Source organism: Solea senegalensis, linkage group LG9 (genome assembly GCF_019176455.1).
Source record: "Solea senegalensis isolate Sse05_10M linkage group LG9, IFAPA_SoseM_1, whole genome shotgun sequence".
Classification (NCBI taxonomy): Eukaryota; Metazoa; Chordata; class Actinopteri; order Pleuronectiformes; family Soleidae; genus Solea; species Solea senegalensis.
The window spans coordinates 25,667,116-25,679,769 of record NC_058029.1 but is presented as its reverse complement, the minus strand read 5'-3'; the positions used below and the strand labels follow the sequence as shown (position 1 = coordinate 25,679,769).

The window sequence follows — 12,654 nt, the reverse complement described above, 5'->3', positions numbered from 1 at the left end:
TGCAGGAAGACCAGCCAGGAGGGAGTTGCAGTAATCCACGCGTGAGATGACAAGAGCCTGGACCAGAACCTGTGCCGCCTTCTGGGTTAGGAGAGGCCGAATCCTTCGGATGTTGTGCAACATGTATCTGCAAGATCTAGCTGTTGCAGCAATGTTGGCAGTGAGGGAGAGATGGTCGTCAAGTGTCACACCCCGGTTCCTTGCGGTGTGAGAAGGAGTTACCACAGAGTTGTCGAGGGTGATGGTTAGATCTGTGGTGGGAGAGCCCTTTCCTGGGAGAAAAAGAAATTCAGTCTTGGCGAGATTGAGTTTCAGGTGATGGTCAGACATCCACTGAGAGATGTCAGTCAGACAAGCGGTGATCCGTTCTGCTACCTGTGTGTCGGAGCTGGGAAAAGAGAGAATGAGTTGGGTGTCATAGGCGTAGCTGTGATAGGAAAAACCATGAGAGCGAATAACCGAACCAAGAGAGTTGGTGTATATAGAGAAGAGGAGAGGGCCCAAGACAGAACCCTGAGGGACCCCAGTAGCTAGAGGACAGGGTTCCGACACGGATCCTCTCCAGGTTACTCTGTATGTTCCGTTTTGAAGATAGGACGAGAGAAGGGTAAGTGCAGAGCCTGAGACACCTAGTTCTTGAAGGGAGGAAGTAAGGATCTGGTGGTTAACTGTGTCAAACGCTGCAGAAAGGTCCAAGAGGATGAGCACAGAGGAGAGAGAGGCAGCCCTGGCAGTGTGGAGTTGCTCAGTGACAGCCAGAAGTGCAGTTTCGGTCGAGTGACCTGCTTTAAAACCAGACTGAAGAGGATCAAGAAGGTTGTTCCGGTGAAGGTAGGAGGAGAGTTGATTAAAGATAGCGCGCTCCAGAGTTTTGGAGAGAAAAGGAAGAAGAGAGACAGGTCTGTAGTTATTTACTTCAGACGGGTCAAGGGTGGGTTTTTTAAGGAGGAGGGTCACTCTGGCCTCTTTAAGAGAGTCCGGAAAGCAGCCAGATGATAGAGATGTGTTAATGAGGTGGGTGAGGAAAGGAAGAAGATCAGAAGCAATTGACTGAAGAAGGTGAGAGGGGATAGGGTCAAGGGGGCAGGAGGTGGGGCGGGCAGAGGTTATTAGGGAAAGAACTTGATCCTGAGATAGAGGGGAGAAAGAGGATAGAGAAGGAGCTGAATGTGTGGTTGGTGGAGTGGTGAGAACAGGAGGTGGGGTTGGGAAAGAAGAGCGAATGTCATCTACCTTTTTTGTGAAGTAGTTGACAAAGTGAATTGGTAGAAGGGAGGAAGGAGGAGGGGGGGTGGGGGGATCAAGGAGGTTAGAGAAGATAGAGAAAAGTTACCAGGAGTAAGGGTAAAATCACACTGGTCATTTAACAACAGGCTCCTACAAGACACGGCTTTCTGTCAGTCCTTTGAGCTTTTTTGGCAACATCAAGAAATCAAGAAAGGCAGAATTTTGTTCTTTGAAACAATGGTGAGAGATAGGGACGTGTTTTTTGTCAACAGGATGGATCACAAGGGGGCTGAGGCCGGCTCTGTGTCCAGCTGAAAAGTCTGTAGAGCAGGAGGACTATGTGCTTGCAAGAAATCTGCGTAGCTCAAAGTCTGATGAAATCAATGGACACACAGTTGGCTAGAAACAATGAAGAAGCAGTTTCATCAAGCCCTACTTACTGTACCCGAGACGTTTCATTTATTTGCAGCGATGGCGGGTCTCGGCCACCGTACCTACTGGCAAAAGGGCGGCTATAAATGAAGGACATGGGATGTGCAGCAGTCAGGCTCCATGAGATGGAGAGGAAATGGAAGATGACTATGGGTCAGATAATGTGTCCATTGCTGATTCCTCTAGAATGGGTACGGATCTTTATTCCCTAGAGAGAATTAATCTTTTTTTTAGATAAAACTTACAAAAAAACAGTAAACATGAGTAATTATTTCAGCAACACCAAAAAATTCACCAGATCTGTTAATGTACTAAAAAGACAAGTTGGTTTTGACCTCCGAGATGAAAAAAAGCGCTTCCGTCGAAAAAAGCACATCACCATGATAAGAAAAGCTAAAACTTCAAAAAAGACAAAGAAGTAAAAGTGCAGGGGTTGCTGTTCTTTTTTAAAAATCTCCAAATGCAACCATTTTATCCATAAATGGTTGTCTATTAATCGTCAGGCTAGAAATAGAAAACTCTGTTTTCTGTTTCGTTAATATCTATGCCCCAAATAACGCAGCAGAAAGAGTGTCTTTTTATACTCTCCTAAAAAATTCATTATTGAACCACCATCAAGATCACATCATTATTGGTGGCAATTTCAACTGCACCATAGACTTTACTATAGATAGGACAGGAGAAGAACCCCACCCACAGTCATCCAGGACTCTCAACACTGTAATATCACACCTCGATCTGTTAGACTATTTTAGACAAAAACATCCACAATCTCGACAGTACACGTGGGTCTGGGTCTGCAGGATGTGCCGCGAGACTGGACAGATTTTATGTCTCAAAAACTTGCAGTCCTAGATTGCTTAAGTGCGATATACATCCAGTTGGTTTCACAGATCATCACTTAGTAACAGCAGAACTTGTCATTTCACCAGGTGAAAGGGTTAAGTCCTGCTGGAGTTTTAATAATAAATTACTGCAAGACAGAAGTATTCTGGGAAAAATGGAAAATTAAAAAGGCTGATTGGGAGGTCGGAAAAGTCCAGATTTGTTTTTTCTGTCAGTAGTAGACATCTCACTCTTCTGCCAGGGTAAAAACAACAATCAAAGTCCTTGAGTCTGAAATTAAAAACATTGAGGGATGCCTCAATAGGAACACCAGTACCACTACTGGTTCACTGCTGCAGGAGAAAAGATTGGAACTGAGCTCTTTCCTGCAGGAGAGAGTGAAGGGAGCTCTTGTCTGGTCTCGCTTCCTCCCGTTTAAAGACATGGAAGCCCCAAGCTCTTTTTTCTTTCAACTTTTTCAGTGGGTGCTCGAGCACCGGAGCACCTATGCATGCAACAGCTTTTTACGCAGACCTTTTTGCAGCCGAAGCATGTGACATGGAGTGCCGTGGGGAGCTCTTCGAGGGTCTCCCCAACTATGCCTGGAAGAAAAAGCTGCTCTCGATAGCGAACTAAGACTTGAGGAGCTAACTATACTTTACATGTCATTTAGCAGACGCTTTTATCCAAAGCGACTTACAATGGAATCAAGTACAATTAGCCAGGGGTGGAATCGAACTTGCGACCATGATGTCTTTGGTACACAAGGCAGGGTCTTAACCACTGAGCCACTCCACCCCACTATGGCTGTAAAGCAATTCAATTCAATTTTATTTGTATAGCACCAAATCATAACATACATTATCTCAAGGCACTGTACATAAACAACATCAAGGAGAGCAGCGAACCCCAACAGTTCACTGTGAGCAAACACTAGGCATCAGTGGAGAGAAAAAACTCCCTCTTAACAGAAGAAGAAATCTCTGACGAACCAGACTCAGAGATGTGCAGCATCTGCCTCGACCGGTTGGGGTGAAAGGAAAATGGGGGACAGCGGAGAGGTGGGGGACAGAAAGGGGGGAGAAAACAGATGGCATCAGGGCGAGCACTGGGAATCGATGGATTATCCACAGACTTTTTTCAATGTTTTTGGAATATACTGGGACATGACTTACATAGTGTGCTGATGGAGTGTTGCGGAACAGGATCTCTCCCAGTGTCCTGTCAAAGAGCAATACTCTCCCTGTTGCCCAAAAAAGGTGATTTGGCACTATTAAAGAACTGGAGGCCAGTTGCCTTACTATGTACGAACTACAAAATAGTCTCCAGTGCTTTATCAAACAGACTCAAGGAAGTTCTCGGGAATATCATACATACAGATCAGAACTATTGTATTTCAGACAGGACAATTATAGATAACATTTGCCTCATTAAAGATGTCATTGATGTGTGTAATGCTATAATGTAAACACTGGGATTATTTCTTTGGACCAAGAGAAAGCGTTTAATAGGGTGGATCATTCTTATTTGTTTTCTACACTCAGGGCTTTTGGTTTTGGTGATGGGTTTGTGTCTTTGGCTTGGTTTGCTGTATCACAATGCACAGTGTTTGGTGAAGATAGGGGGAGGACTGAATCGGCCACTCCCTGCACGGCACGGGGTAAGACAGGGCTTTCCCATTTCTGGCCAGCTGTATAGTTTAGCCTTTGAGCCTCCATGGTGCAGGTTGAGGGACGACTCAGGGGGTTGTCTTTGCCAGTGTCCTGTGGACTTGAGTGTTCCCCAACCCTTTCTGCATATGCGGATGATGTAAATGTTTTTTTTTGTCCAGCCAGGGGGATGTTCAACGTTTGCAGGACACTCTATCCTGGTATGAGAAGGCAACATCTGCACGGGTGAATTGGGAGAAGAGTGAGGCACTGTTGTTGGGTCAATGGGAGGATCAGGCAATTCCCAGTCTGCCTGGAGGACTTGATTGGGGGAGGGAGGGGTTGAACTGTTGAACTTTTTGGGAACTTAGAGTTTTAAAGTTAAGAACTGGGAGGGAGTTAAGGAGAATGTGTCCGCTTGGTTGTTTAAGTGGAAATGGTTACTACCCCAGTTGTCTTATAGGTGGGGAGTTTTGGTTGCGAACAATTTGGCTGCCTCCACCCTCTGGCACATATTTATAGCTTTGACACCACGAGAGGTTTGATGGACGATATTCAGAAGGCTGAAGAATCTAGAACTGTCTACCTGCCTGTAGCTGAAGGGGGGCAGGGACATCCAGTCCAGAATTGCCTCTTTCAGACTGCAGACAGTACAGAGATTTCCGTACAACTATGGTCCAAGCTGGTTGGAAATGGCCCGACTGCTCATGAGAAGAGCCAGTCGCTTGGGCTTTGATGCAGTCGGAGGATCTGGATTACACAGGACTAACTTCCTTATACAGCTCTGTACTACAGGCCTGGCAGATTTTAAAGACTGAACGTGAAGCCATTGAGACTCCAGGTACGTGGGTTTTTGAGGAGCCTTTGGTTTCAAACAGGGTTTTAACAGCGCCAACCCTTCAGTCTGCCAGTTTGTGGGTCAGACTCAGAGAGGGAGGATGCACCAAACCGGGCCATCTAATGAAGTGGACCACTTCACCTGAAGACGTCCTGAGGGGGAGAGGAAGAATCACTTCCATCAGACTGATCAACAGGGTGGTAGAAGAAGTCTGCGCTGCTCTGCCTCAACATCTGAGAGCATTTGCGAGAGACCAAACCTTGTGTGAACAGTGGAGTGAGGGCAGCGAGTACAGCTTCCCATCTCTGTCTGTCTGTCTCCCCAGCTGTGGGGGAGTGGCAGGAAGGAGCGGGTAACCTGCTGTCTCTCACGACACCACATCTGGGCAAGTTTCAGGATGTGGGCAAGAAGGAACTTTATCAAGCCTGTGTCAAAGTGCTTCATCTTCGGTTGTTGTTGGAGGTCCAGGAGTCGAGGTGGACTGAGTTCTTTGGCCCGGACTCATCTCCGAAAGGCAGCTGGCGGTCCCCGTACACGGCTGACCTCCAGTGGAGGATCGTACATGGGGCAATAGCTACGAACAGATACAGAGTGCACATCTGTCCTGGGGTTAGGGATGAGTGTTTGTTTTGTTTTCAGACTGAAACCCTCACACATTTGTTTGTTGAGAGTCATAGGTTGGCATCTTTGTTTATTCTTCTTAAAAAGTTGTTTCAGGATCTTGGGGAGACTTTTTCTTTTGTTCTGTTTATTTTAATAAGTATCCTGCAAAAAGAAAACCTATTTTGACATTGTTGAACCTTTTGTCTGGCTCTGACTCACAGAAACAGGGCCCAGGGTTCTAGGAGTGTGGACATGGTGTCAGTTCTGAAGGGTTTACTGAAGGCCCGACTGAGGGTGGAACATGCTTTCTATAAAGTGACAGACAATATGGAAGATTTCAGCTGTGTGTGGGCTCTTTGTGTTCTGTGGGAAGGGATGTGGAGCTATTTGTAAATTTGTGATCTGGGGAAAGTTCTCATGTGTTTGGCGTTTTGCTGTTATTTTGTTTTTTTGTTTTTTTTTTGTTCTGATAGCTCAGTGATGGTAGGTTGCCTCCCTGAAGTGTTTAATAAAGGGACTTTGAAAACCAAACCTCTCCTCCTCTCTCTCTCTCTCTCCTCCTTTCCTCTTCCTCTCTCTCTCTCCTCTCCTCCTCTCTCTCCTCTCTGCCTCTCTCTCTCTCTCTCTCGCTCGCTCTCCTCCTCAGGTTCAGATCATGACTGTCTGTCTCAGCGTCGTCTGGCTTTGTCCCGCCTCTTCTCTGGTCCTGTGGCACTGCCCCCCTCTATGACCTCCTCTCCTCCAGCTTCCTGTCACACGTTGCTCCACCCACTCCAGAACCTGTTGTCGCTGGATGCGGACCCAGCCTTTCTGTCTCGCCTGGTCGAAGTCCTCCATGGTCTCTTCCCTTCGGTGGACGGAGCTCTGCGGACTCTACGCCGCGTCGCCCCCGGCCGCCTCCAGGAGGAGCTTTTTGGTGGGAAGTTTCTGACGAGCGCGGCAAACTTTAACCTGAGCGGCGCGGTGGGATCTCGAGGAGCGGTCAGTGTGGAGCTGCTCTCCTCTCAGAAGAACCGGGACCTGCTCCAGTCCGTCAGCCGAGCGCTGGAGGACCCCGCCTTCCTCTCCGCCCTCCGGCACACGCTGACGGGACTCAGCGGCTCACTCTCTCTGCAGCAGGTGGATATGACGCGTCATGTGATGTCCAGTGACATCACATGACAAGTCACTTGCCCCGCTGATCTTTGTCTTCCAGGTTCTGGTTCCTCTGCTGCGATACTGCACTGCCCAAGAACAGAAATACTCGGCGGCTGTCTTTGTGCCCAGCTGCACGTCCAGCGGCGGTTTCCAGGAGGTCCAGTGTCACAGTGGAGACTGCTGGTGTGTCGACCCTCGCGGTCAAGAGGTCACAGGGTCGCGTACGACCGGTCGTCAGCCTCGTTGTCCGTCCCGCTGCGAGAGGGAGCGAGCGGCAGCGCTGAAGGTGAGAGGAAACATGGCGGCCGGAGCCGAGCTCTACGTGCCGGCGTGCTCGCAGGACGGAAACTTCCTGCCACTGCAGTGCATCGGCTCACGCTGCTTCTGTGTGGACACTGAGGGGAAAACCACAGCCGGGCCGAGAGGGGACACCATCACCTGTAAGACAAACTTAATATTTAACAGTTAAAACCTTAAGTTGAATTAAATAATTCATAAATAACTAGAAAATTCAGCCGAGAAAGTTTGATTGTGCCAATGTTTGTGTGGATTGAACCTTCAAACCCTCAAGGATTTAGACAAAGCAGTGTTTTTGTGGAATCAACCTTTAAAACTCTTGCAGCTGGCCGCACAAGCCCCTCCTCCTCACTGTTCCCCCCTCCCCCTTCCAAACACCTGTTTCTGTGACAACCGGTGAAAAACAGAGAAATCAGCATGTTTTAAAGTCGTCATATTTACAGAACAGTTGATGACAGGGTGAATGTTAGGTGTGAGCGTCAGGAGGCTTTAAGCCACTCCCACATTATTCTCATGGACCTCAGCAGAGTCTGCCACTCTAACGGCTCAACACTCATTAAAAATCTGAACACGTCCAAAATAAAGTACAAAACTTAAACTGTGATTGTTTAAAAACCGTAATCTTTATCAAAACTTTGATTTAGGTGAGAAAAGTCTCAAGTCCTGTGAGCGGTTTAAAGTTTCAACCACGTCTTTATGTTAAAGTATGACAACGCTGTGACGCTCCACAGTGGGCGTGGTTCTGATTGTTTTTCTGATCGAAATTATTTCCACTTTTTCACAATTTCTGTTGCCATGGTTTCTCAAAACACCTGTTTGAACCACACATTTGGGTAGAGGGTGTATGGAGGAAGGAGAAGACTGCTCTAATAAAGCAGAGTGTAGTGACATTTGTCTCTCTCTCTCTCTCGCTCTCTCTCTCAGGCGCAGGGCGGACGACTCCGTCAGTCTCAGGTCAGAGTCTCATTCATGTTAAGGTCATGTTGTCCCTCGGCGTGTTGTCCCTCACTCTAACGCTGTGCTGCCCCCTGCAGGTGTGTGTTCTCAGGTGTTGTCTGAGGTCACGGCGTTCACAGAGCATGTGCGGCGCGTCGTCGCTCTCTCTCGCTCCTCCCACTTCCCTCTGGGATACGGATTCCTATTGGCTGAAGGTCTGCGACTCAACCCGGACGAGCTGCACGTCGGCCAATCAGAGGAGGCGCTGCAGATCACTGACGCTCTGCTGAGTCGCTCCAGAGCCGCTCTTCGATTGGCTGCGTACTCCAGTGAGTTTAAAAACTGTTAGTCAGATGATCAGGGTTCCCACGGGTCCTTGAAATCCTTGAAAGTTTTTGAAAAAGATTTTTTTCAAGGCCCTTGAAAGTCATATTTAAAATTATGTCTCCTCCCACTGACAGGGTTCCCATGGGTCCTTGAAATCCTTGAAAGTTTTTGAAAAAGATTTTTTTTCAAGGCCCTTGAAAGTCATTTTTAAAATGATGTCTCCTCCCACTGACAGGGTTTCCACTGGTCCTTGAAATTCTTGAAAGTTTTTGAAAAAGTTTTTTTTTTTCAAGGTCCTTGAATGTTTTAGAAATCATCTTCATTGAAAGTGCTTGTTTGTGCTTGTGCTCCCTTTTTTGTGACGACGCCACCTACTGTTTCATGCCCTGCGTTGCTCGATGTATGTAGACGAGGCAGACTCAGGACAAACCCGGAGACATCATTACTCACCGTCCACCGTCTCTCTCTCTCTCCGCCGTTGTTGCGAACAATGAGCGAGTAAAGATGAGAGAGAGAGAGCAATGGCGACGTGATGTCTGGGAAACGAAATTTCCGACTCGTCTTTGGTGAGACAAAGATCTCAAGGACAATCACTCAATAAAAGTTGTCCTCCCATCTTCAGCAGTGTCAACACATTCTGTCCTTGAATTTGAGGGAATTGGTCCTGGAAAGTCATTGAATTTGGTTTCAAACAAAGTGTGGGAACACTGGATGATAATATTGATGATGATGTCTTTCAGCTGTCCACATGTACCTGCCTCCTCAGCGTCGCTCCTACCAACCGTACACGCCACAATGTGACGCCTCTGGAAACTGGATACACACACAGTGTCACCACAGCACAGGTCACACACACAGACACACACACACACACACCTGCACTGTGTAAAACATGTCACATGACCACATTTGTTTTGTTTGTGTTCAGGTCAGTGTTGGTGTGTTGATGAAGACGGACAGTATGTCGCCAACTCTCTGAGCAGCCGCTCACTGAGGCTGCCCAAGTGTAAGAGCGCGCACACACACACATGTTTGACCTTCATGACTTGAGGGGACATTGCATTGACTTACATTCATTTCCTGGAGACTTACTCCAATTACCACAATTACTACTGGCCTAATCCTAATCCTAACCCTAACCTCAACCTAACCTTAAAACATATCTTCACCTTAAAATGTAGTTATTTACGCCACAAGGAAGACAAGTCCCCATAGTGTGAGTGTGTAAACAAGTTTAGGTCCCCACAACATTAGTAATACTTGGACACACACACACACACAGTGTCGTCAGCGCTGACTCAGCTGCAAAGTTTGTAAACCACTCACTCTCACACACCAAACCCCACAGAGAAAATCAGTGATTTTAACTGCGGGAACACAGGAGCTGCTGGTCCTCTGCTGCCTCGTGTGGTCACTTTGTGTCTCTGAAGTAAGTCTAAAGAAAATATTTTAAAAGCCGAATTCACAAAATAAGACATTGGAACTTAGTGATGGAGGCAGCAGTGGATCAACAACTCCTGTGTGTGAGATGTTAAAATCACTGATTTTCTCTGTGAGCTTTGATGTGGGAGAGTGAGTGATTTACAAACTTGAGTTTCCTGTTGTTAAAGTGTGTCTCACAGTGAGATAAAGACGTGATCATGTGACGTAGACGTCGTAGACTTAAAGTGAGCTTGTGTTCCTGCAGGTCTGAGTCGCTGTGAAAGAGCTCAGGCTCACTCTCTGCTCTCTGGTTGGACAAAAGCGTCTGACATCACCAACGTGTTACCTCGTCCCCCACAGTGTGAGGAGGTGGGCACGCACACACACACACACACATGCACGCCGCACGCACACACACACACACACACACACACACACACACACATATGCCTTACATACACACACACACACACACACACACACACACATGCAGCCACGCGCACACACACACACACACACATGCACACACATACACATATCATTTTCAGTTGAATTTTTGTTGTGTGTGTGTTTCAGGACGGCCGTTACTCTGTGCTGCAGACAGGAGGCGCCGTGGGCTCATGTGTGAATCCTATGACTGGAGAAATGATGCAGACGGCAACACAGAGCACAACTGGACAACTGACATGTACACACACACACACACACAGAGCACAACTGACAACTGACATGTACACACACACACACACACACAACTGGACAACTGACATGTACACACACACACACACACACAACTGACAACACACACACACACACACACAGCACAACTGGACAACTGACTGACATGGACAACTGACATGTACACACACACACAGAGCACACTGGACAACTGACATGTACACACACACACACACACACACTGACAACTGACATGTACACACACACACACACAGAGCTGGACAACTGACATGTACACACACACACACACACAGAGCACACAACTGACATGTACACACACACACACACACACACAGAGCACAACTGAACAACTGACATGTACACACACACACACACAGAGCACAACTGGACAACTGACATGTACACACACACACACACAGACACAACTGGACAACTGACACACACACACACACAGAGCACAACTGGACAACTGACATGTACACACACACACACACACACAACTGGACAACACACACACACACACACACACACACACAACTGACAACTGACATGTACACACACACACACAGAGCACAACTGACAATACACACACACACACACACACACACACACACACACACACACACACACACACACACAGAGCACAACTGGACAACTGACATGTACACACACACACACACACACACACACACACACACACACAACTGACAACTGACATGTACACACACACACACAGAGCACAACTGACAACATGTACACACACACACACACACACAGAGCACAACTGGACAACACATGTACACACACACACACACACACAGCACAACTGACAACTGATATGTACACACACACACACACACAGAGCACAACTGGACAACTGACATGTACACACACACACAGAGCACAACACATGTACACACACACACACACACCACAACTGACATGTACACACACACACACACACACAGAGCACAACTGACAACTGACATGACACACACACACACACTACAGATGCACACACACACACTGACAACTGACATGTGCACACACACATACAGAGCACAACTGGACAACTGACATGTACACACACACACACACACACACAGAGCACAACTGACAACTGACATGTACACACACACACAGAGCACAACTGGACAACACATGTACACACACACACACACACACAGAGCACAAGTGGACAACTGACATGTACACTCACACACACACACAGAGCACACACACACACACACACACACACACACACACACAGAGCACAACTGGACTGTACACACACACACACACAGACAACAACATGTACACACACACACTGGACAACTGACATGTACACACACACACACAGCACAACTGGACAACTGACATGTACACACACACACACACACACACACAGAGCACATGTACACACACACACAGGGCACAACTGACAACTGACATGTACACACACACACACAACTGGACAACTGACATGTACACACACACATAGAGCACAACTGACAACTGACATGTACACACACACACACAGCACAACTGAACAACACATGTACACACACACACACAGACACACACACACACACACACACAGAGCACAACTGACAACTGACATGTACACACACACACACACACAACTGACAACAAACTGACATGTACACACACACACACACACACACACACAGAGCACAACTGGAAATGTTCTGCGTGTGTGTGTGTGTGTGTGCGGGTATTACTAATGTTGTGGGGACCTAAAACTGTTTACACAGTCACATTATGGGGACTTGTATTCCTTGTGGGGACAAAAATCAAGTCCCCACAATGTAAATATCTACATTTACACAAGGTGAAGATATGTTTTAAGGTTAGGTTGAGGTTAAGATTAGGGTTCGGATTAGGATTAGGTCAGTAGTAATTGTGGTTAAGGTTAGAGTAAATCTCCAGGAAATGAATGTAAGTCAATGAATGTCCAACATGTGTGTGTGTGTGTGCGCGTATGTGTGTGGTCAGGTCCCAGCTGGTGTGACCTTCAGGGTCACCAGTGTCGTCCCGATGGCTCCTTTGTCCCATTGCAGTGTGATGTCACTTCCTGTTGGTGCGTCTCTGTGGATGGACAGGAAGTGGGCGGGACCAGGACGCTTCAACAGACAGGACAGACGCCATCATGTGATCGTAAGTTCCCCCCCACACACACACACACACAGTCACAGCAGCACCTGGTGGACATTTAAGGAACCGCAGCGATGTCTCTGCTTG

General features: G+C 47.3%; 1 protein-coding gene across 1 annotated transcript in view; it reads left to right on the top strand.

The window, feature by feature from the left end:
* Window positions 1–4,868: 4,868 nt before the first annotated feature.
* The window catches only part of tg (thyroglobulin), a 22,812-nt gene continuing 15,026 nt past the window's right edge, over window positions 4,869–12,654 (top strand). The window contains exons 1-13 of the mRNA XM_044034199.1: window positions 4,869–4,974; window positions 5,297–5,501; window positions 5,796–5,889; window positions 6,048–6,057; window positions 6,176–6,693; window positions 6,770–7,151; window positions 7,933–7,962; window positions 8,043–8,273; window positions 9,012–9,116; window positions 9,200–9,277; window positions 9,959–10,062; window positions 10,270–10,381; window positions 12,409–12,570. Of these exons, the coding sequence (XP_043890134.1) occupies window positions 4,869–4,974; window positions 5,297–5,501; window positions 5,796–5,889; window positions 6,048–6,057; window positions 6,176–6,693; window positions 6,770–7,151; window positions 7,933–7,962; window positions 8,043–8,273; window positions 9,012–9,116; window positions 9,200–9,277; window positions 9,959–10,062; window positions 10,270–10,381; window positions 12,409–12,570 (2,137 nt within the window). The remainder of the gene's footprint in view (window positions 4,975–5,296; window positions 5,502–5,795; window positions 5,890–6,047; window positions 6,058–6,175; window positions 6,694–6,769; window positions 7,152–7,932; window positions 7,963–8,042; window positions 8,274–9,011; window positions 9,117–9,199; window positions 9,278–9,958; window positions 10,063–10,269; window positions 10,382–12,408; window positions 12,571–12,654) is intronic.